Raw genomic sequence first — 23,902 nt, 5'->3', positions numbered from 1 at the left:
ATTTATCATTTTAATTCAACAAAGTAGTACTTGAGGCAGCAAGAAGAGGGAAGAGGAGAGCTATGGAGACCTACTTTGGGTGAAAAGACTGTTTATAAAGGGGCAAGACTGCCTATACATTCATCTCTATAGAACTCGTAGAATCTCTTTCGAATCAGCTGTAGATGATGAACATTTTATAAGCAAGTCCCATTTACAGTTATTTATCGCAACACAACACTCGCGCCTCAGTATGTGTGCAGGATGAAAGAGAGATTCTAAAGATTAACCCAAGATGTATTAAGAGTTGTAGGGAAATTTCTAGATGGCAGTCCTAAACCCTCATACATCAATGAATTAATACAATCCCTAGCTTGGAAGACTTATCAGTATGGGCAGGTTAGGTTTGTAATCCACTAGCCCACCCCTCAACACAAGGAGATAAACTTTACTATCCCATCTAAAGTTTAAGCATTCTACTGACCTCCAGTTTACAGGTATACAGAAGCCACTAAAAGAGCTTAGCCTTAAAGCCGCAATGGCTTGATACACAGAGGCAAGGGCAGCAAAAGCCCTTTGTACAGAAAAGTCCTACAGAAGTAGGAATGCACACCTGCTAACAATGGGGAGGGGAAAGTGCAAGCAGAGAAGATGTAGGTATATCTAAAGGCTCCCAATAACGGAACAGATTTCTATTTTGCAGAGATGAGACCGGGCTGGTCAAGAACTGCTTGCATGAAGTTATAGCTCAACACCAAATGGGGCATTGCCCCCCCCCCATGACCCTTGCTCATGCAGGTTGTTACAGTGGAATATTTCTTTTTAATACCCAAACAGTAGACTGCATTTCATTTACACCACCGTAATTTCTTAACTATATCAGCCGTTAACTTACATAATTAGTCCAGGCGCACTCTAGCCATAACTTTACAGGAGTAATTCTTCGCCATCTTCATTATCCTGGGTGTAGTAAGTCACAACCAACAGACTCTCCTTTCTAAGGATAGCACAGCTTGACCGAATGCCTCAGCGTAAACAGTGCAATGAACGAGTTACTAATCTGTACAAAAAGCTTTACAGTTTTTAAAACAAAAGTTTATTTAAACAAGCATAAGCAATTAATTAATATATTTCCACAGCAAGATAAATATCCCCGTTAAACTATCCGCTCATTCTATGGCATACCATAGTGTTGGGCTTAAGACAGCTGTACAGTGGGAGAGGGGCTAACATTAGTGTTATTTACACTGACGTATTCAATACCCTATACAATAAACGAACTAAAATTATGCTTAGGGGGTGCAAATTTCAGTGTTCTGAAAAGGTAGCTGAGTTTTTGTTTGTTTTAGATCCACAATGAAGCATGGGCTATATGCAGCTGAATGATTCCAGGTATATTCTCCACGGGGAAGAGCAGAGTGGTGAGGTCTTCAACGTTCACTACACAGTGGGGTAAAGATGGACGTGAACCTTGTTTGCACTGAAAAAACCGGGAAGGAACAAGAGAGGGAGGTGTCTTTGGGCAAATGCAGTTCTTTTAATTAACACAAACCCAGTATTATTTGGGGGACCCTAATCAAAAAGGTTCCATTACTCTTTTTTTTATTCCATTTAATTACAGAAGATCGCACCATCTTTGCTTTTACGCTTATAACCACCACACAAAAAGTGGCCATAGGAAGTGGCTTCTGTGACCATCAGTACTTCACCTGGTACTAAGCTAAAAGTTCCCGTCTTACTCAGACGACACTCTCTCGGTTACTGGAAGCCAAGACTGCTCTACGACAAATTGGGCAGGTAGAGTTTTCTGACAGCCAACGATCAATGCAGTGCACGTGGTATTCATGAGAACAAGGAAGTTTCCTTAGCTTGTTCCCCTCTGTGTACTCTGTGATGCAAACACTACAGGTTTTCAGGGCATCGCTTTCACCAAAATTCCTCATGGCTAGGTTGTCAATTTGCTCTTTGGTGAGGCCTCTTGGTTGGTCATCATCCTCTTCGTTGAGCAGAAAAAACTGTGCCAGACTAAGAAATGGCAGAGACCCGCTTTCTTCAAAAGTCACCGATCCCCTCGCATTCCGTCCTTCCCGCCTCACACCAGCCACGGAGCCCCCTTCATTACTACTTTCATAGGGCTCTCCTGAGGCAGGATCAGGTACTTCATTACTTGAGCTACTGTTTCCACTTGGTGGCTCTGCCATGTCTACGTTTGGATTGGGGGCTGGACCACCAGGATCGGCATCACTATCACTGTACATGAAGTAACTCAGCTCCCCAAATCCAGTCATAATCTGTCTCAGCATAGTTTGAATGGCCACAGACGTTGTCTCGCTCAGGCCCGTGTTCAAGATTCTACGAATAGGAATCCTAATGGTGCTGACATAAGTTCTCACTCCTGCCCTTTCCGAGCGTGAAAAAGTACGTCTAAAACCTCCACGCTCGCTTTCGTAAGTTACGGTATTGTTTGGGGTCTGGGACCTTGATCGAGTTCGGTTAGCTATACTGTCTCTCTGCCTGTATTCTCCTGGGCGGACACGTCTCACCTGTAAGTCAAGGACAATAGTTGGAGGCCTCTGTCCAGGGGCCGCAGCCTCTGCACTAACATTTGTTTCTGCAGAACCCATAGCCTGAGGAGCAGGTCTTGGTTCCGGGGCAGAAAGCAGCACTGCATTTTCACTGGGCACCTCCGCAGCGGCCGCATGTTGTCTAATCACCATGTGCTGTCTTGTTCTAGAACTTCCTTCAGCTTCAATGGCTGGGGAGACGTCAGGCATCTGAGATGAGTTATTATGATGCACCCTACGAGGAGAATCGTTCACTGGATTAAGAGGTGACCGACTTCTATCAGTCCTAGCTCGTGTCCTCCGCTGCTCTGGACTTCTGCTTCTTGATCTTCTCTGGCCCCTGTGAGGAAAAGCTTCTTCATTTGGCTCTTCAGGGGCACTCATTTCTGGTCCAGACTGCCTTACAACAGAAGGAGATGCGGATCTCGGTGTCTCAGTGTCACTTTGGTTATTTTCCACATCCTCCCCACTGGATGGTTCTACAGATGGCTCAACCTCAGTTTCTGGGTTTGGGTTTCCATTATTACGATTGACGTTTATTTCCAAACTGAACCTGAAATCCCCGCTGTTTGGGTTAGTCCGGCTCACTGCCCTCCAAGACTGGTTTCCTCTCTGCCCACTGCGTGTTGTATTCCCAGTCTGTCGAACTGAATTAAGCCAATCTATTATGGAATCGCCATTGGACACATCTTCTGTGGATTCTGCACCTGCTGGACAAAAGCAACTGCAGAGTTAGGAACATGGACGATTCTGGGTAAACCGCTCTTTACACAGTTCTATAAATTACAGCTTTAATACAATTGCTGCCATCTGAACACCACACAGGCTTACTATGTCTCACAATATTAATCAGGGCAGAAAAGCTGTAATCAAAAATGGCTGAACAGGTTAACTCATCATCCCTGTAGGCCAATGGAGTCAACTATCTGTCAATCCACTGAAACTTTGGTAGACAGCTTCTGTGTCAGGTATATTCAAATCAACATGACAAAGTACTGTGATTCTTCAATTAGTGGGAATTACTAAGCAACAGCCTACTGCTAATAGTACCTGCATTCCAACCTAGTACCAGTCCTTGAGTCTTCTCTATTGCTTCCTTCCTGCATCTCCCATGACCTTGTGGATCCAGTCCATGAGGTCAGGGGAAGGCTTCTTCCACTGGGGAAAGTGCCTCTGCTATCGAAACGGATCCATGGCATCTCCAATCCAAAGTCTGCATTGGACAAAAGCAGGACATTTCCCTACAACTGTGCAAGAAGAATCTCTCTTACCCTGTAAGACCAAGGCAAACTGCTTTTCCGCAATCTCTCCCATACGAGATCACCTTGCCCCAACTTCACCAATCTGCATTCAATCACACTCAGCTATGTTTAATGCAAATTGTATACTATGAGAAGACTTGTAACTTAACTTTTTTTTCCAGTTTACAGGATAGTTCCACTGAAGCCAGATTTTAATTCAACACCAGCCAGGTGTTGAATTTGCACCCACAAATGTCCAGGGTCTCATCTGAAAACCGGCCCATAGCCACTACAACATGAAGAAGTGTGAGCATGCCAGCACTGCCCCTGCCAGCCTCTGAGCAGGGCACGCACGAGTATGAGAAATTGTGAACTTATGCAGATCATGAGGGAGGGCAGGAAGGGATGAGGGCTCTTGTGGCGCTTCCTTACATGCCCAGAGTCATGCCAACCACCACTTTGGGGTCAGGAAGGAATTTTCCTCCAGGCCAGATTGGTTAGGGATCTTCGAGGTTTTTTACCTTCCTCTAGGCATAGAGCAGGGGTCACGGGGGGGGGGGGGAGCTGTGAATTTCCTGCATTGTGCAGGGGGTTGAACTAGGTGACCTTTGAGGTCCCTTCCCGCTCAACATTTCTATGTTTCTAAATGAAACAAAACCAACACAGCCCCAGATTTGTGCTTGCGTGGCAGATTGAAACCGGGCATGGGCTCAGTGGAACTTGCTTAACCGTGAGTGTTTATGATGGCAGCCCATTTAGCAAAGCACAAATGAGGAGGAAAACAAGCTGCTTCAATCTGGTCATGAAGCAATGTAGTACAGAACACGGGGTGGGCATTAGCATTATTTGTAGGTCTGTGAACAGGATGTGGAGCTCTGCAGAAACTGCATTAGAACACAATTGATGGCAAAGCAGCACACGGGAGTCGGACCTCACAAGTACTGGGACAGTTTAAGGCCACACATCCTGGCTTCGACATTCCTACCGTGTCGGTATCCAGACTTACAACAGGAGAACATTACATACCTCTACTGTCTTCATTGTTTTGCTGTGGTGGACCCTCTTTAATTTGCTGCAACCTTCTTAGCAACTCTTCTTCAGTAATCTCACCTGAGGAGAGAGTTGGCAAGAAATGTTCCAAACATCAACACACCTAGGCTTCCATTTGGCAGTTCTGAGACATCAGCGGCAGAACCAAAGCAGAGAGGCGCACTGGGCTCGGGACACATGCCAGCACTTGAAAGACACTTTGTTTAGTACTGCAGAACTTTATCAGTGTTTGGTTCTTGTAGGTTATCCGGGCTGTGTAACCGTGGTCTTGGAATTTTCTTTCCTGACGTTTCGCCAGCAACTGTGGCAGGCATCTTCAGAGTAGTAACACTGAAGGACAGTGTCTCAGTGTCAAGTGTGTAGGAAGAGTAATATATAGTCAGAAAGGGGTTGGGTTTGAGCTGAGTACTGTCCTGCAAAAGTAATGTGCTAATCATTGTCCTGTAAGTATCAAGATAATGTGCTAATGAGGGTATGGTATGTTAATATGGAACCATTGTATCCTGAAGTGATCTGTTAATGTGTGTAATCCAAAGTTAATCTGCACGGCTATTGTTGAATGTTGCCTTTGTTAGTCTGGAGGTTTTCAGAACAGGAAGCCAAGCCTTATTCATTCTTAAACTCTCCTCTTTTCTGTTAAAGTTGTGCTGATGTTTATGAATTTCAATGGCTTCTCTGTGCAATCTGACAAAATAGTTGGTAGAATTGTCCAGTCTTTCAGTGTCTTGGAATAAGACCCTGTGTCCTGTTTGTGTCAGTCCATGTTCAGCCACTGCTGATTTCTCAGGTTGGCCAAGTCTGCAGTATCTTTCATGTTCTTTTATCCTTGTTTGTATGCTGCGTTTTGTGGTCCCGATGTAAACTTCTCCACAGCTGCAAGGTATACGATATACTCCTGCAGAGGTGAGGGGGTCTCTTTTGTCTTTTGCTGATCGTAGCATTTGCTGTATTTTCTTGGTGGGTTCACAAAACGCAGCATACAAACAAGGATAAAAGAACATGAAAGATACTGCAGACTTGGCCAACCTGAGAAATCAGCAGTGGCTGAACATGGACTGTCACAAACAGGACACAGGGTCTTATTCCAAGACACTGAAAGACTGGACAATTCTACCAACTATTTTGTCAGATTGCACAGAGAAGCCATTGAAATTCATAAACATCAGCACAACTTTAACAGAAAAGAGGAGAGTTTAAGAATGAATAAGGCTTGGCTTCCTGTTCTGAAAACCTCCAGACTAACAAAGGCAACAGTCAACAATAGCCATGCAGATTAGCCTTGGATTACACACATTAACAGATCACTTCAGGATACAATGGTTCCATATTAACATACCATACCCTCATTAGCACATTATCTTGATACTTACAGGACAATTATTAGCACATTACTTTTGCAGGACAGTACTCAGCTCAAACCCAACCCCTTTCTGACTATATATTACTCTTCCTACACACTTGACACTGAGACACTGTCCTTCAGTGTTACCACTCTGAAGATGCCTGCCACAGTTGCTGGCGAAACGTCAGGAAAGAAAATTCCAAGACCACGGTTACACAGCCCGGATAACCTACAAGAACCAATGAACTCTGACCGTGAAAGCCTTCGACAATATTTATCAGTGTTTATTGATCATGATGAATACAAGACAGTTATGGAGAACTTGTGGGAAAACCGCTTTTTGTTTTTAAAGATGCCTCTGCAAAAGACAGGGAAAAATAACCCCACCTCAGTAAGGATCAGGGTTGAATGAAGAGGCTCAACAAAATGTAAGCAAACTGAAAAACTGCAAAAAACTACAGCCACTGTAGATTGGTTGTGAAATGCCTACAAACTAAACCCGAGACTGAGACCTGTAAATTGGGTAGGGGGGAGGCAATTATCGCCTGAAATAGGCAAAATTCATTATAATAGATTGTTGAAACAAGGCAATAATCAAGCATTATGAAAGGAATGTGAACAAGGCAAATTTAAGGGGAAAGATTAAAATGCTAACAAAATCGTTGAGGTGCTCAAGTTGAGATTACAGTTAAATTACAACAGTTTAAGGAGAAGACACAGAAGTACAGAAACAGACAATGTTGACAGCAGCAACTAAGGAAACAGAATAGCATCAGCTAGAAATTAAGGAAACAGCTCAGCAAATGGAAAGAAAGGTGCGAGAAAGCATGAGAGGTTGCTTAACTATCACTACCCCTGAAGGCAGCAACATACAGCACAAAGGCAGCGGGGGTGGGTGTTGATTTAAGTTTAGTGGTGAATAAGTCCAAATTTTGGTCATGACAAAAAAAGGTTGTGGCGACAAAGAACAAAAATGAGAGATATCTGGGATGTATTACACAGAACACCATAAATATTACTATAATATTCATCAAGTGCAATTCATTTGTGTAAAATTTAAAGAGATAGGAGAAATCCACAAGCAGTCCTGCAAGATTCTCACAACACTAAAATGTGGGAACAGAGACCAAAGCCAGAAGCCTCATTTTGAAACTTTCCCCCACTTACAACAGGCATTAATAGTCCAAAGCAAAGTGAAAAGTATATGAAAAGTATAACCAATGGTGTGAGGGCTGTTCAACGGTGGAATGTGCTGCCTCGGACCGTGGTGGAGTCCCTGTGTTTGGAGGTCTTTAAGCAGAGGCTAGATGGCCATCTGTCGGGAGTGCTTTGATTGTGGGATCCTGCATGGTGGGGGGAGGGTTGGGGTCACTGGGGATGTGGGGGGAGGTAGTTGTTAATTTCCTGCATTGTGCAGGGGGTTGGACTAGATGACCATGGTGGTCCCTTCCAACTCTATGATTCTCTATATAAAATAAAAATGGAAATGGTTCACATTGACAGCAACTTCTGCAGCATTAAGCACTTCTGCCTCAGCTGTCAATCTTTGAATTAAGAGCATTATTAAAATCCAGGTCCTCTCCAATACAGAATTAAACCCACTTAGATGGACTTGATGAGCATGATAAATGCCTGGAACAACATACCTGGGGTACCCAGCAGGTTGTTATCCCTCATTAGCCTGTAATCTTCTTCACTTAGATTATTTACAAAGTGATAGAACGCTTCTTCCCGATCTAGCCGGTCCAGCTGACTCTGACGCTGTGCCTCGGATTGATCGGCACTTCCTTTGCTGTTGGAATCCGAGTTTTCCATGTTGATAAGAATAGGAAAAATCTGCAAAGAGAAAAAAGGCCATTCACTTTGGTGGTCATATATCTTTCCTCCCTGCTCCACAATATCTAAAGCTTCCTTCAAAACTGCTTATTTACTTCAAGAAACCTACAGAACGTGACACTGATGCAACGTTCAGCTTCTCCAGAACCTCAGGATTTGGTCTTTTCAAAAGCCAGGCTCTAGCTCCAGTGGTTACAAAGGCCTGCTTGAAATTCAGCGGACAACACTTGGCAACTCTTCCAGTTCCTGAAGTTTCATTAATAAGATTCCCAGGGGCCAGAAGGTGTGGCTGCACTGTCCTGTGTCAATCCTAACCCCACCCCCTTTGGCCAAAGGTAATAGTTAAAACCAGCAGGCCATCATGTAGGAACAGGGCAGCTGAAATGATGCACTCAAAAAACTTTAGAGTTCTCACTTACTAGGCCTGCAAACAATTCCAACTAATATTCCTGTAGATCGGGGGGGGGAGGGGTTTCAGTTGTAAGCATAACATGATGGTAAAGATGTCTGAACATGCAAACAGTGTCTGCAGGACATTTGTATATTCAGCAGAACTCCAGTTACACCTCTTGTGGTGCGTGGGCTGGCTGGGGGCGCCCCATCTGTGATTGGAAGTGGACTGAAGTTATGTTAGCAAAACAGCCCGTGTTAGCTACTCACACACCATACTATTTTCTTCTAGGCTGCCAAGCTTTTCTGATTGGCTGTCCAGAGGCAACTGTCACTGTGCGGACAGGTGAGTGGCTTTTCGAAAAAAATAATAATGAGAAAAAAAGATGTTTTCTGGTGCGCCCAACGTTTCTCAGTTTTCCACTGGGGAAAAACTGAATGTTATGAGACTTTTTTTCATGCAACACATTTCAGGTAAGTAAAAGCTCATTTTAAACAGCGAAATGCTTCCAAAAGAAAAAAGTTTCATAGTGTCAGCACTCTACATTTTTAAAACAGAAAAGTCCTCAGAGTGTTGCAGAGGGATATTTTTTTCCTGCATTTTCATACATCCACCCCATTACGAAGATCAGTGGATGATCATGGGCCAGTCACTCTCTCATGGCGGTTGTGAGAACCAAATGTGCTTCCCCAGGTTCCTCAGAAGAGCAGGACAGAAATCCAACAAATGCTAGAGAATCCTACATTACAGAACAGACTAATTTATCAGCAAATATCGAGCATGCACCATCAAAACTGAATAAGATTGTGCATGACACCTGGGACTTTGAAGCAAACAAAACTGCAGTGTGGTGATTAGGATTCTGCTACGGAGATCAAGTAAGCAACATCTGAAGCCTCCTCGCTTTTTGGACCATGTATTAACCTGAAGTCTGAACAATGAGCCGCAGGCTTCCCTGTTCAAAAGTGCAGTTTCCTTTCTTTTAAACAGAAGCATATAAGGAAGCACTGATGGTTGATCAGTGGATTATAGCCAACTAGCTGTCATCCAACAATGAAGCAGGACATGAACAGATCAGTAAGACAACTGAATGTTTACTGTGGGCCTAGGGGAAACAACTATTTAGTACTGCAACATAGATTCTTGTCCCCTGACCTGGATAGCCCAGGCTAGCCTGATCTCAGAAGCTAAGCAGGGTTGACCCTGGCTAGTATTTGGATGGGAGACCTCCAAGGAATAGCAGGGTCATGATGCAGAGGCAGGCAATGGCAAACCACCTCCTAACATCTTTTGTTTTGAAAACCCCACCAGGGGTTACCGTAAGTCAGCCATGACTTGATGGCAGAACAAGTTCTGGTTACTGATTTAAATGAACAGTACAAAGGAAATAATGTTTTCCGATTCTAGTCTAAAATCAATCACTGATTCGGGACACCTTTCCTTGGTTTCTAGAAGAGGTGGTCATCTGTTCATCATTCTTAATGAAGAATGATGTGGTCAATCATCACCTGTTCTCTTGTATGCCCTTTCTGGGCAAGGTGATTGTGAGAGTGGCTGTAGAACTCCAGGTTGCCCTAGATGACTCATCTGCCCCAGACCCATTTCAGGCCTACCTAAGGGAACGAGTGGGTATTTGTGGTTTTCATGGATTATCTGTTTGAACGCAGACAAGGGATGTGCCTTTTTATTGCTTTTATTGAAAGACAGGAGAACGATAAAAACCACTTTGGTTACCCATTGGGAAGAAAGGTACAGTGCAAAGAATAAATAAAAATAAATAACTTGATTAACTGCAGTGTTTGATATGAGGGACAATGCCATCTCGGTGAAATGTTAGGTCATAGAAGTAGATATCAAGGGATGTGCTTTGGACATATTAAGTTCATTACAGATTGGACTCAGAGGGTTGCTGCTGAAGACCAACTGCCATCAGCATGAGACTTGTCCTGTGGGGTTGCACAAGACTCTGTTTTATCCTGGCAGCTATTGAAACTTCGGATAAATCAATGATGGTTTGTGGAGGTGGGCATCATCAATAAGCTGATGACACCAAGCCCAGACCACTCAGTGCTGCTGTTGCAGTCCTGAACAATGCATGGCTGCTCTGCCTAAAGGGCTACAGGCAAACAAGCTGAAACTGATTCCTGAGAAGATGGAGGTGATGCTGGTCAGAAAGGCTGTGCTCATGGAGGGTATTCTGCTTCCCTCATCTGACAAGGTTCAGTAGACCCTCACTGATTCAGCTAAGAGACCAGCAGTTGTACTAGGTTGTATCTCTCCACATGGAACCATGCCATGGTAACCTCGAGGCTAGTGTTATAATGCATGGGTCTGTCCTTGAAAACAACTCAGAAACTCCACCTGGTACAGAATGTGGCAGTTCAATTACTATCAGAGCTAGACAGAACATGCATATTATACCTATTTTACAGTCCATTGATTACTAATTAGTTTCCACGTTCAATTCATGGTATCGGTTGCCTACCAAACCATTCATGGCCTTGGCCCTGCATACATAATTCTCCTGGTATATGCTGCTGAAGCACCTTAGCTCAGTCAAGCAGAGCCTTCTAAAGATATGAGGTAAATGGGCAAGATCAACAGCTACCTGTACTCAAGCATTCTCTGTTGCAGCACTCACCTAGTGGAACAGCCTACAAGAGTTAAGTCAGAAAGACTCCCATGCTTCCACATTTCTGAACATACACAGAACATAAAAAAAAGCCAAGCTGGATAATACCGAGACCCATCAAGTCCAGAAGTCAGTTCATACAGTGGTCAATCAGGAGCCTCTAGGAAGCCCACAAACAAGAATGCAGCAGCATCTTGCCTGTGTTCCACAGCACCTAATATAGTAGGCATACTCCTCTGATCTTGGAGAGAATGGGTATGCATCATGACTAGTATCCATTTTGACTAGTAGCCATGAATAGCCCTCTCCACGAACATGTCCACTCCTCTTAAAGCCTTCCATCACCACATCCTAGGGCAGGGAGTTCCACAATTTAACTATGCATTGTGTGAAGAAATACTTCCTTTTATCAGTTTTGAACCTCTCACACTCCAGCTTCAGCAGATGACCCCACGTTCTGGTATTATGAGAAAAGCTTCTCCCTGTCCACTCTCCATACCATACATAATGTTATAGATCTCTATCATGTCTCCCCCTAACCACCTTCTTTCTAAGGTGAACAGCCCTAATCATCTCAATCGCTCCTCATAGGGCCGTTGCTCTAGCCCTCTGATCATTTCAGTTGCTCTTTTCTGCACCTTCTCAAGCTACGCAATATCCTTTTAGGTGTGGTGACCAGAACTGGAGAATGTATAGAGTGGAATTGTTCAGGAAGGCACTCTATAGAGGGAAAGAGTTGTAGGTTTCTGGTGTCCGCTATCTTGGTTTTATTGCATTGTTTTCTAACTCTTGTAACCAGGTTTTCCTATTGTTTAAGGTATGTCATGCCTTGTGCCCTGATCTGGATAGCCCAGGCCTAGCCTGATCTCGTCAGATCTCAGAAGCTAAGCAGGGTCAGCCCTGGTTAGTATATGGATGGGAGATCACCAAGGAATGCCAGGGTTGTGAAGCACAGGCAGGCAATGGCAAGCCACTTTGGTTCGTCTCTTGCCTTGAAAACCCTACGGGGCTGCCATAAGTCGGCTGTGACCTGGCAGCATTATACACACACACCTTGTACTGTTTTTGTTGCATTTTTTAAAATTTGAGTCTAAGCAAGAAAGGCAGACTATTAAAATCAATCAATAAAAGAGATGCTACAGGGATATAAAATAAGGGTTGGCTCCAGAATACATTTTCCCCGAGTGCACCAATACTCCCCCCAGCCCGATTTTCATGAAATGCTGGTCCTGGGGGACAGGAGACTCTGAGGAATGACATGGGGTTGGGGGTTCCTGCAGCAGGAAAGGGGAAATAGTGGAAGACACCATACTGAGAGCAAATTCAGTCAGTCCAACAAGCAGGCCAGGACCACACTTAACTCTTAACTGTAATGTCTGCTGCCCATTCTGCCATGTCAACTTCAGTGCATAAGCAGAGAATATGCATCGACAAGCTGTATCCTCCACTGTGCCTGCCCAGGGCCCCCGTAAGGTGCCACCGCTACCACCTCTTCTCAAAGTCTGCCAGTAAAACTGAGGACGAGACCAGACACCCACCATCAGCACTTCTTTCAAGCATCACATCAATTCTGCATCTATCACTGCTCAGCAAGTGAAAACAGGTCCCCTTCTGGAAATTCTCCTGGTGCACAAAGGTGTAGAACAGTAGACAGTAGCCTACTGGGAGGTCAAGGATGTTGTCATCACCAAAACCAATATTCACCTCCTGGCAGAGATCCAACATGCCATCAAGCAAGCTGTGAGCAAGGAGCTGCAACAGCTGGAAGTGGCAGTGTCCACCTTTGCCTCATTCCCATGAACTTTACCATACAGTTTGCCTCCACACCTGACCCAGATATCTCTAATCTTATAGGCGGACCTACTGGCAACTGTGGCACTCTGCATTACGGAATGCACCACCAGTATTCCTCCAGTAAGTTACCTCATAGCACTCCACCTTTGAGGACGTCAAGGAGAACATGACAGAAGGCAGTGATGTCACTGTTGCTCTTCTGGAAATACTACCCAATACTAGCAATGCTGTCTTCGGTTGCACCCCACAAGCCCTTTTACTTGAAACAGAATACTAACAATATTACAAAGCTGAACCCCTACATATAAGCTTGCACTCCCTGGTCCCAGTGCAACTCGCCTATGTAACTTTTGCTGAACACGACCTGTGAAACAAAATTATTAACACCCAAATGAAAATGACCCCCAATTCTGCAGCAGAACATGAGAGAAAAGATATGCCATTCCTGTGCTGAAGAAAGACAAGTCATGACCCCTACGTAGGCTGGCCCAACATAAACTGCTGCTACAACCTTATCTATGGGATAAGAATCTCCACTGCCTGGGAAGGATTCTGGGAGGAAGCCACGGATGCAATGAACTGTTCCTAAAGGACAAGATGCAGTCCAGCAACAAGGAGAAGACTATGGCTGGCTTCTAAGTTCAGGACTCCTTTGATAAAGGCTATCAATTCCACCCACCTGGAAGTGACTTCACCAGAACATGGGGTGGGGACAAGTACTTTAACCCGATGAACTATTGCCGGGTGGCCAACCTAGGCAGTCTGAAGCTGGGAACTGGTTCAGGGATAACTAAGCCAGGGTATCACAATCATGCTACCATTTTCTGGACTGCCTTGTTAATTGCCAGGTTAGACACGGGGAACTTCAGCTTGGGGTATTTCAAATTGGTCAGCAGTGTTTCCACTAAGCCAATGTCTAAATGCATACTTGATCCAGTCAGCAAAATCTTCAGGAAAGCTGAGCCCTTGGGAAAACTATTTTAGGGGGAAATGAAAATCAGAGGGGATTTTAAATTATGCAATACTTGGTCAAACGTAAGCTCATTTTACTGTATAACAGCATAACATGCATAATTATAAGCTAATTTGCAATGCATACAAGACTGTACTATCTGGCATACTTATATAACTTATTTTTATTATTTATTAGGCTTGTTTGCCGCCCTTTCCCAACTTTCGGTCAGGCTCAGAGTAGCTCACATCAGATTAATAAAATTAAAAACCCAACAATTTACAATTTAAAACCACAGAATCACTTAAAAATTTCCAAGGCGCCCTCAAACCAAATCACAGAGCACCAGTGGGGACCCGTTCAGAGGGAAGGAACAGGAAAACAATAAATACTCTCAAGTAGGGGAGGGATGAGGATTACAGGAATATGATAAATAAAAGGAGAGGAAAGGAGGGGGAGGGGGAAGAAGGAATGGGGGAGGCCAGCAAGATGGAAACCATCGCTACCCTCAACCGTAGGCCTGGCAGGACATCTGTCTTACAGGCCATGCGGAATTGCTTCAGGGCCCAGTTCTCACCTGACAGAGCCCTGGCTGTGGTTGAGTACAGCTGGATGCTTTTAGAGCCAGGGACTATCAGTAGGTTGTTCTCGGCTAAGTGTAAAGCTCTTTGGGGGGGTATATCGGGAGAGGCAGTCCCACAGTTACGATGGTCCCAGACCATTTAGGGCTTTAAAGGTTAGTACCAAAACCTTGAACCTCAGGAGTACATACAGCTGGCAAAGCACTGGTTGTATATGTGCCCACCACAGGGTTCCTGTAAGGACCCATGACACCGCATTCTGAACCAGCTGAAGTTTCCAGATCAGCCTCAAGGGAAGCCCTGCATACAGTCCCGCATCTAACATGGAGGTGACCATTGCATGGATCGCTGTGGCTAGGTCAGGGGAAGATAGGGTACCAGTTGCCTAATTTGGCAAAGATGGTAAAATGCCACTCTGGCTGTATTCATGGCCTATGTTGAAAGGAAGGCATCCAGGATCACACCCAAACTCCTGACAGTCAGTGCTGGTGTTAGTCTCCCCAGTCCAGCCCCTCCATGTTTGATTGATTTAGTTTCAGCTGGCTTGGTTTCAACCATTTCATCACAGCCTAAAGACAACTGGCCAGTACATCCAGGGTGGCATCTGGCCAGCCGCCCATCAACAGATACAGCTGGGTATCATCTGCATACTGCTGATAGCCCAGCTCGAAACTCCGGAGCAGCTGGGGACTTCCGCTAGGGCAGCTGAGTGAAGCACTCATCTCCCCGGGGGCTCCCGGAGGGGGAACCAAGAAAAGTCTTAAATACGGGTGTCAACATGCCCCTCCCGATTCCTAAACAGTGGAATGGGTATCAGGAAATCTCCTGCAGCCGATGGAAGTGCGGTTTGACTCCTGAACTCTGAGATTTACGACCTCGGAGACTCAGTAGCAGTCCCGCCTGCTTGAGGAGTAATACATCGCCGCAGACGTCTCTTTGGAATTTAGACTTCGCTCTCCCCTATCTATTACCATCTAGCAACTATACAGAAGCAAGAATACCTACTCTCCTAAAATCTGAGTAAGTTTAAAAGAACTCCTTTGTTTTACCTGGATTTGGAAGTCCCAGGAGATTGCTAAATACATCAGTTGAATCCGTATCTCACCACTCAATGTTTAAATGACTTTTTAAAAACAAGAAAAGATCTGATAACCCGGCAGGGATCTTATCAATTTGATCAGTGGGAAGACATAACAACTAAGATTTTTTGAAAGAAGCTTCAGCTGCCAATCAGGAACTACTACGTATAAAGGGGAGGGAGGAGTGGAAACCCCCCCACCCCGAAGAGTAGTCTTTCTAACTAAACAAGCCTTCCTGCCACGTCCTTCCCGGAAACCATCTATCATCGCGAGAGAGTCAGAGAACTTGGAATCGGAAGTGTGGTATCAGTGTGTAACTGGCAAATATTTCCCAAGTTCCTGACCACAAAGAAGATGGACGGTCTATGACTTTGATTCTTGCAGCACCTCCTTGTTTTTACGACACTGGAATTTGCCTGGCTCTAATTGAGTTTCAATAGAAATTTTCAGAAGTAGTAATCATGGAACATCTGATTACAAAGATGGAACAACTCTGCTTTGATGAGCACTTCATTTCAATCTATTAATCAAAACTGGACATTATCTCAGATTAATTTAAAGACATAAAAACCCAAATGATCACAATGAGATCAGAGAAGATACTAGAGGGCCCTCTAGTTGACGAGAGATGAAGAACAGAAGAACCCTGCAAAGGAATCGAGGGATTACAATAAACAATCTGCAATAGCTTATTTGATAACAATGGATTTGAAAGTGAGTGATTTTGACTTCTGTCCCCTTAATCTGCTTGATGATTTTTTCAACACCTGCTTGGAGGACCTAATGAGTAGAAAAACTGGGGATGTCAGCATCTTTTTCTTTGAATTTGGAATGGAAGATATTGCAACATGGATTTACTATGGAAATTATCTATCTGCAGAAGAGACTTTACCACCAATTTCCAAGGATGCTCTTCGACGATTACTGCTACTGTGGGAAAGAAAGAAATGCTGGAAATTCCGGATAAAGGGATTAATTTAAAAGAGTCTAGTGTCTCTTCTGGCTAAGATTGAAAAGGAACTGGTTAAAAGGACTGGTTATAATGGAAATAGAACTATACATGATATCAATTTACTAGAAAAATAATATGTATTAAATGAGTGTTAGGGAGAAATAGAGGACTTACAAAATAATTAATTTTTAATGGAAATAATCAAATGCTTTTTATTATACTAATCCATTTATTACTAGTGAGATTTACTATTTCTTTTCTTCTTTATTTTATTCTTATTTCCTTTTTTCTTTCCTTTATATATTATTAACTTAATTTTTTTCCTTGAAAAATATAAATGTTAAAGAGATCAATAAATATTAACAATAGTATTAGGATTAGAATTTTGTGCAAAGGAGATTGCTAATTCATCGCAAGATGAAGGGAGGTGTAGGTGAAGTCAACAATTCTTTATTATATATAAATTTTTTAACAATGTTACCTATTTGTTTTTATTGTTTATGTCATTGTTAAACTATGTGACTAATAATTTTGGAAAAATAATAAAAAAAAATAATAAAAAAGAAAAGAAAAAGAAACTCCGGAGTAGCTGGGCGAGGGGCACACAGAGATATTAAATAACACTGGAGAGAGGATTACCCCCTGAGGGACTCCACATACCAAAGGGTATTGTGGCAATGTCCTCTCCCCTTGTGCCATCCTCTGTCCCCAATCCTGGAGGAATGGAAGTAGCCATTTCAGGGCTATCCCACGTATACCAGTATCGGGGGGGGGGGGAGCGCGCAGGTCAACAGGTCGTCAAACGTTGCTGTCAGGTTGAATAATAACAGCAGCACTGACCCGCCTCAATCTAGCCGTTTGCAGAGATCGTCTTTGAGGGTGACCAATGCCGCCTCCGTCCCATGGCCAGGTTGGAAGCCAGACTTAAATGGGTCCAGAATGTATGTGTCCTCCAGAAAAGCCTGGTGCTTTTCTGCTGCCACTCTCTCAACTACCTTACCCAGGAATGGAAGTTGTGACACTGGGCAGTAGTTGGACAGATCAGTAGGATCCAAAGATGATTCTTCAAGAGCAGCCAAACCACTGCCTCCTTCAATCCCCCTGGGAAAACCTTTGAACTCAGGGACAGATTAATAATGTCTGCTGGGGGGGGGGCACATCCCCGGCTTTCACCAGCCATGATGCACATGGGTCTAAGAGGCAAGTGGTAGGCTTCACAGCAGCCAAGATTCTGTCAACATCAGTCCGGGAGTCAGCTGAATTAGGACCCGAAGATGGCCAAGGGCCCTCCAATTCACTCACTGTATCAATATTGGCAGGAAGGTCCTGGTGGAGAAACAAGATTTAGAAATATAAATGCCTTAACATTAGACCCAGTGACCCATCAGAAGAAGGTTCTGCTGACTGTGGAGCTGGCCTGAGTCTCCCTCCCACCAGCACTCCTTTCTAAGCCCAGGCAAGTCTGGCCCTTGGTTGCAGGATCCCACACAGATGAATAGCAATATGGGTTAGGAGGCTACAGTAGAGAAGGACTGAAATCCCCCACCCATCAGCACAGAAGGGGCAAAAGCTGCAATTTCACTGTCTCCTCTCTTTCAACTGCAGCCTTCCTATGACCCCACATGGCTGATTGTCCATGTAGGTTCCACAACACTGGGAGTAAACTTAACTGGGGTCAGAAAGGGCTGCTGGTGAGAAGGGAATGTGGGAAAAATCCACAGGCTTCAAGTCTGCGGATTACTGGATCTAGCCCTCAATTTTCAGAAAATTTTCAGTGTTAATATATCAGCACTTGAGGGTGTGAGTTACAAGCTTCTGCACCCCATACTATCTTCACAAAAGTATCTTTTTGCCATCTAGGAGGTAAATAAAACTGGAGATTAGAAAACTTTTGCAGTAAACAAAAAAGTACATTTGGACAGTTTCATGCCATCACAACAGGGCTAGCAGCATCTTGTATATAAAGTTCAAATTGTTAGAACTTCTCCAAGTTTCCTAGGGACTTCCCCCACACATAACACACAGCCATGCAAAAGACCCTTTCTGGGCTCTTCATGCAGCAACTGAGATGATCTAAAAACACTATCACATATATAAAAGGATGAGGGAGATATCCAGGAGACTGCCAGAGTGTAGAAGTACGCATACTTGGACCTAGAGGACACCACAGTGGCATCCTCCTCAAAATCTGAGAGACTGGGGAGAGTGTCTTATTGATCAAGAACTTGTTGCTATGTGGCCCTCTTCAAGAAGGCCAGCTGTACACTGCAGACCACCTGAAGCTGCAGGCCTCTTCCCATATCCCCAGGCAGGACCAACTGCCAGCTGTTAAGTGATGAAGGGGGCCAATGCAAGTGACTAGAACAGCCCCCATGATATGAACACTGGGACTGGAAGTGAATTGTACATAATCACAAGTTATCTACCGCTCTCCTTTTTAGCCCCCACCCTCATTGGCACCTGTAATCTCTACACTTGCTGCTTATTCTTTGCTTTGGTACTTAACACTCCATTTCTGCCTTCCTTCATAACCATTCGAAGCTTATAACTGTCTTCACTGAAGGAAGGGTGTGGTGGGGCAGAAAATGGGATCTTGCCTTTTTGAAATGGGTGTACATGAAGGGATAGCTTAGCAATCAAGGTATACCCTCATGATTTATGTGGGGGTGAGGGCAAGAATGCACCTTGGCAGAAAGGAGATGTAGGAGACATCACCTTTTAAAAAATACTATACAGAAACCCCATGTGAACTTGGAACAGGACCCAATCACGGCCCCCACATTTTCCAAAACCACACCTACCTCATGAACACATGAAGCTTACAAGAATCAGCTCCCCATTAATATCCAAGAAGTGTTTTACTGGTAGAAAACAGGCAGGGTTGATAAAATAAACATTGCAAACTAAATCTTAAGAAGCAGGTGGACTCAGTAGTCAAGGTAGCTGATGACCAGCTTAGCCATAAGCAACCCAAAGATCTCTACAGAGGCATAGCTTCTTCTTCACTTGGCTGCTTCCTCCTGCCAACGTATTATGGCTGACCAATGGCAAGCAGGCTGGTGACTTAGCAAAGCTTTTCAAGGAGAAGGTGGCACAAGGGGGCCAAAACAACAGCTGGGGATTCTCTGACAGCAACTAAGGAAGCCAATAAGCTAGGATTTCCAAACCAGACTCTGGTTTATTTCAATCATGTCCTGCACCAACTTTGATTCATTTATCACAACCACAGTTTAAACAAGCTGCAGTCTGTCTGGGCCCCTGAATGCACCAAGTATTCATTACCTTAAGTTGTTAGGTATATGGTGGCCTCTAGCCATTTTCTTAAAATGACAATCATTAATTTAGAAAAATGCGGAAAGACATTTTAACAGAAAAATGTTTTTATGAGGATAAAACATTTTACTTAATTTCTGGAACGCTATGGTGTAGCAATCAGAAGAAGCCATGCTGGCTACCATTTTATGCACCGTCCCCCGAGGTCACAATCAAGTGATACAAAGCTCTTGGAAGCCCATCTCCAATATAGTGTAGCAGTTGCAAGAATATACAAAACAAATACTTTGTGAGATTTTCTGCATACCTGCTGGAATAGTTTTTGAAAAGCAAGTTTGTTCAGAGGAGCACTTTGTAAGAACAACTGAAATTTTCAGTTTTGTTAAACTGCTACTGTACCCCGATCTTTGCCTAGTGGGAAAAATATATCAAAAGATTCAATTACTGAAAGAATTTTATGAAATAAAGCTCCTTAGAAATTAACTGAACAGTCTACAAGATCACCAGAAGATGAGGTGTCCGTGGCAAGAGCAATGAGAAAGTCTTACTGCAGTAAATCTAAAACTGAGGGGGTTACCGCACTTTTTATTCCCAGCGATGTATTAAGAGTTTGAAAATGTTGTAAAAAACATCGCTTTAAAAGGGTTTTTGGATACCACGGCTTATAAATGGTTGGAAAACGTCTTCATAGCTAAAGGGGCTAAACAAAGTGCGAACAGTATTTTTTATAACATCTTAATACATCGCTGGGAATACAAGTGCGGTAACCCCCAAAGAGTCTTGATGAAAGAGCAAGTTATTCTCACAAGTCAGCCTAGAAAAGTGAGGACAGCAAGGGGTCCACACCTGTGCTCACAAGGTCATCAGCAGTGAAAGTCTGCATTCCTACCACTAAGTTGCACTTTTCACCAACCTCTTTCGCAAAACCCCATTGTGTATCCAGTATGTGCATGTCATACCCACACACAAAAAAACAGGAAGGGAGCATCAACTTTTGGAGACATCCAAAAGTAGAAATACCAAGGGCAGCCAAAGTTTGCAGACCTCTGGACAAGTTCCAAGGAATACTCAAGTGCCACACTACAAAGAACAGAAACTCCACTTAATAGATACAGATTGACGTGTAGAATTCCAACTAATGCCTTCTGAGAAAGTCTTGCTATTACAGCTTCCATTATCAAAAAATTTAGCCTACTTATCCAATTCCTACAAACATCCTATGGAAAGGAATGTTTCAAGTACTTTTAATATAATGCTATCAATAACCATAGGCATATTCACCCACAACATGGCCCTCTCCCTTTCATGGTCTTCCCTTCCTGTGGCTAAGTTTGCTACTTTCCCCCATTGTAATTGCTACTTCCCTTGGTTTTCTGACTTGATGTTACCATTCCCTTTATAACCACATGAAATTAGGAACAGGTCACAATCCCTTCCCCCTCTAGCTGGACCATGATGAATTATATGTATTAAACATAATACTAAGCTTGGCTTTTAACTCTGAGTGGCATTAACAAGGCTGAGTGATGAGGCACACATTTTACATACAGGAAGTCCCTTGTGGAACCACTGGCATCTCTATCTAGAGCTGTCAGTGACTGACCCAGGGACTTCCTACATGCAGATCATGTGATTCTCCTAGTCCTTGAGCAGCTGCTGGCCAAGAATAAGCTTTCCCTGTATAAGACCGTGGACAGCCACTACCACAGTACAGAGCAGTGAGCTACACCCGATTTGGTATGAAGAAGATTTATATACCCCATCACATATAACCTATGGCTGCATCAATCTACTCAGAATGCCTACATGAGCACAAAGTTATCCAGTTGACTTTAAGTACCTAAATGTTACACACATAAAAGTACCCTACCCACCAAAAGTCATGTGTCCCTAGAAAGGAAGCAACCCATTTCTTGTCAATACTTTACATATCCAGAAGTGACTCAGATTTGCCACAGTATTTTAGTTTTAAGACCTGTAGCTTCAATCAATAAATAATACTGTCCAAGACCAGCAGATAATATATACATAGTAACAGGATAACGACTATATACACCAATAAAGGCCTGCAGCTTAAATTGAAACACTCACAATACTGAAAAATGTATGCAAATTGAGAGATTAATTCTCATACAACCCAAGCATCCCAATTACACAAATGAGTGCCTTTAAATTTTTACATTGCCCCTGTAGTCAGTGTAGGCCAATTTAAAAGTTGGCATACTTGGTGCTAGATTTTTCTGAGCTTGGCAGGAAGTGAGACATGATGACACCTTAAACAGCATAGTTCCCTCAGTTAGGAAATAAAGCTTGACAGTTACTGAGTCGGGAACAGACCACTCTCTGACCATCACAACAAACACATGGAATTAGGTGCAAAACAAAAGTACTTATTGCAAGTCATCTTGCAAGAGCAGTAAGCATCAGTGAGACTTTTTAGAATGTCTCTAAGAAGGATGCCTTTATGCAATTTTAAAGATTTTTTTTTTAATCACTGCTTGTGATCTCAGCTCTTCCAGTCAACCCAATTCTACCTTCTTTGAATACTGGATGGTCTTCTCTTACCAAGCAAATCCACATGCCTTCCTGCTTCAAACACTTTAACTACCTAAGAGTTAGCCAGTACAAGAGAAGCCCCTAAAAGGTTCTCAAACCCTTTTTACTATGACAAGGGATGTTCCAAGTTACTTGTTTTTCATTCATTACCTGTTTCCTGAATCTAGCAAGCACTGCCAGTAGCTCAGAGAATTTTTTAATTAGTACATCAGATCAACAAATTCAGTAAACTCATCACACCTTCCATCCATATAGGAATTTTCTTAATAACCTCTACTTCAAGCAAGTGAGCAAGCCCAATGCAGGCGATCCAGCAACAGCAGGGCTAAGTTAGCACACTACCGCTTATTATGCCCTCTTTGAGAGGATTCCTACAGAGGTCTGAAGACACCCTGACCTCAACTCGTGACTCCCACCCACAAATACAGACACTCTAAACGCAATCCTAAACGCAAGGCCAATAATACAGACACAAGGAAGTGGCTCCGATTTAAAAACGACAGGGGTCGTTTAGCCACACAGTCCCCACCCCCCCGAAATAAATAAAGGAAGCAGGACCCCAAAAACCTCCTCCTTCCCCCTGGGGGTCAGCCACAGCCAGAGGCTTCCTGCCACAAATGCACACTAAAAATGCCGAGATCCGTGTAGTTTAGGGGAGGCTGCCGGAAAGCGGCCGCTGGATCCTCCGGCGGAGGGAGGGCGAGCCGCCCCCCAACGGAGGGGCGAGGGAACCGTCGGTGGGGCGCCCGGGCGGGACTCCGGCAGCCAGGGCAGCCCGCCAAGATCCAGCCCCCTCGGCCTGCGCCTCCAGCCCTCCTCCCGGGAAGCCTGCGCAGGGGGAGGCCAGAGGCGGCCGAGGGCGCGAGGGGGGGCGGCGGCGGCGGCGGCCTCCTGGGCCGGGCCCTTCCCGAGGATCTGGGCCCGGTGGTGCGCGGCGGCGGCGGCGGGGGAAGCGGGGCGAAGCCTCCACCTGAGGGGGCTGCCGGAACAGGCCGGGCAGGCTGCGACGGGCCCGCCCGCCCAGGCCGAGGCGGCTCCCGCCAGCCCGATGGCCCGCCGGGCAGAGCAGGGCGTGGGGAAGCGGCGCCGTTCGAGGGGAGGCCCTCCCGCCGCTAGATGGATCGAGGCCGCCGAGAGGCCTCGGCCACTCACCCTCCGCCGCGGCCGCCCTTCCGGGGTCTCCGCCCGCCGCTCGCTCGCTCCCTACCTGCCTCTCGCACCCGCCGCGGGCTGACTCGCCGCTTCGTCACGTCCGTCCGTCCCCCCCTTCCTTCCGTCCGAGCCGAGCGGCCGGCGACGTCTCTCCCTCCCTTCCCTCCGCTCCGCTCTCTCAGGCGGCCATTTTATACTCCATTGTTACTAAGGAACTTGGGAGCCGGAAACGCTGGACGTCCAAGGGGGGAGAAAGAGGCGAGCGGGGGAGGGAAAAGGCCGACAGCGGCGCGCGCAACAGAGGAAGTGATGTAGCCGGGAGGCCTGACCTTGCGCGCATGCCCAGTGCCGGCCCCACCCGCTCCTCAGGGAAGAGTTGTGGCCGGGCCCGGCCACAGAGTTGGACGGATCTAGAGAGGCTAGAGCGGCTCTCCTGCGCCCTCGGTTCCCGCCGCCCCTCTGGTTTGGCCTGGCTGGACTCCTGGCCGTCCATTTTGAGTAGGAGCCGAACCCAAGGTTGGCCGGTCC

At 44.9% G+C, this 23,902-nt stretch overlaps 1 protein-coding gene across 2 annotated transcripts; it reads right to left on the bottom strand.

Annotated features, from left to right (window-relative positions):
- Window positions 1–1,052: 1,052 nt before the first annotated feature.
- RLIM (ring finger protein, LIM domain interacting) lies at window positions 1,053–23,414 on the bottom strand. 2 transcript variants are annotated; one of them, XM_056859535.1, is made up of 4 exons: window positions 23,375–23,414; window positions 7,823–8,012; window positions 4,811–4,894; window positions 1,053–3,253 (listed from the first exon to the last, which is right to left on the bottom strand). In XM_056859535.1, exons 2-4 carry the CDS (start codon window positions 7,989–7,991, stop codon window positions 1,719–1,721), a joined length of 1,788 nt encoding a protein of 595 aa, XP_056715513.1. In that variant the 5' UTR covers window positions 7,992–8,012; window positions 23,375–23,414; the 3' UTR covers window positions 1,053–1,718. The 2 variants fall into 2 exon arrangements, with proteins under 2 accessions (XP_056715513.1, XP_056715514.1); XM_056859536.1 differs by having other exon boundaries at window positions 1,053–3,250.
- Between the last annotated feature and the right edge of the window lie 488 nt (window positions 23,415–23,902).

The sequence above is a fragment of the Euleptes europaea genome, chromosome 13 (assembly GCF_029931775.1).
Source record: "Euleptes europaea isolate rEulEur1 chromosome 13, rEulEur1.hap1, whole genome shotgun sequence".
Taxonomy (NCBI): Eukaryota; Metazoa; Chordata; class Lepidosauria; order Squamata; family Sphaerodactylidae; genus Euleptes; species Euleptes europaea.
This window is presented reverse-complemented; position numbering and strand designations above follow the sequence as displayed.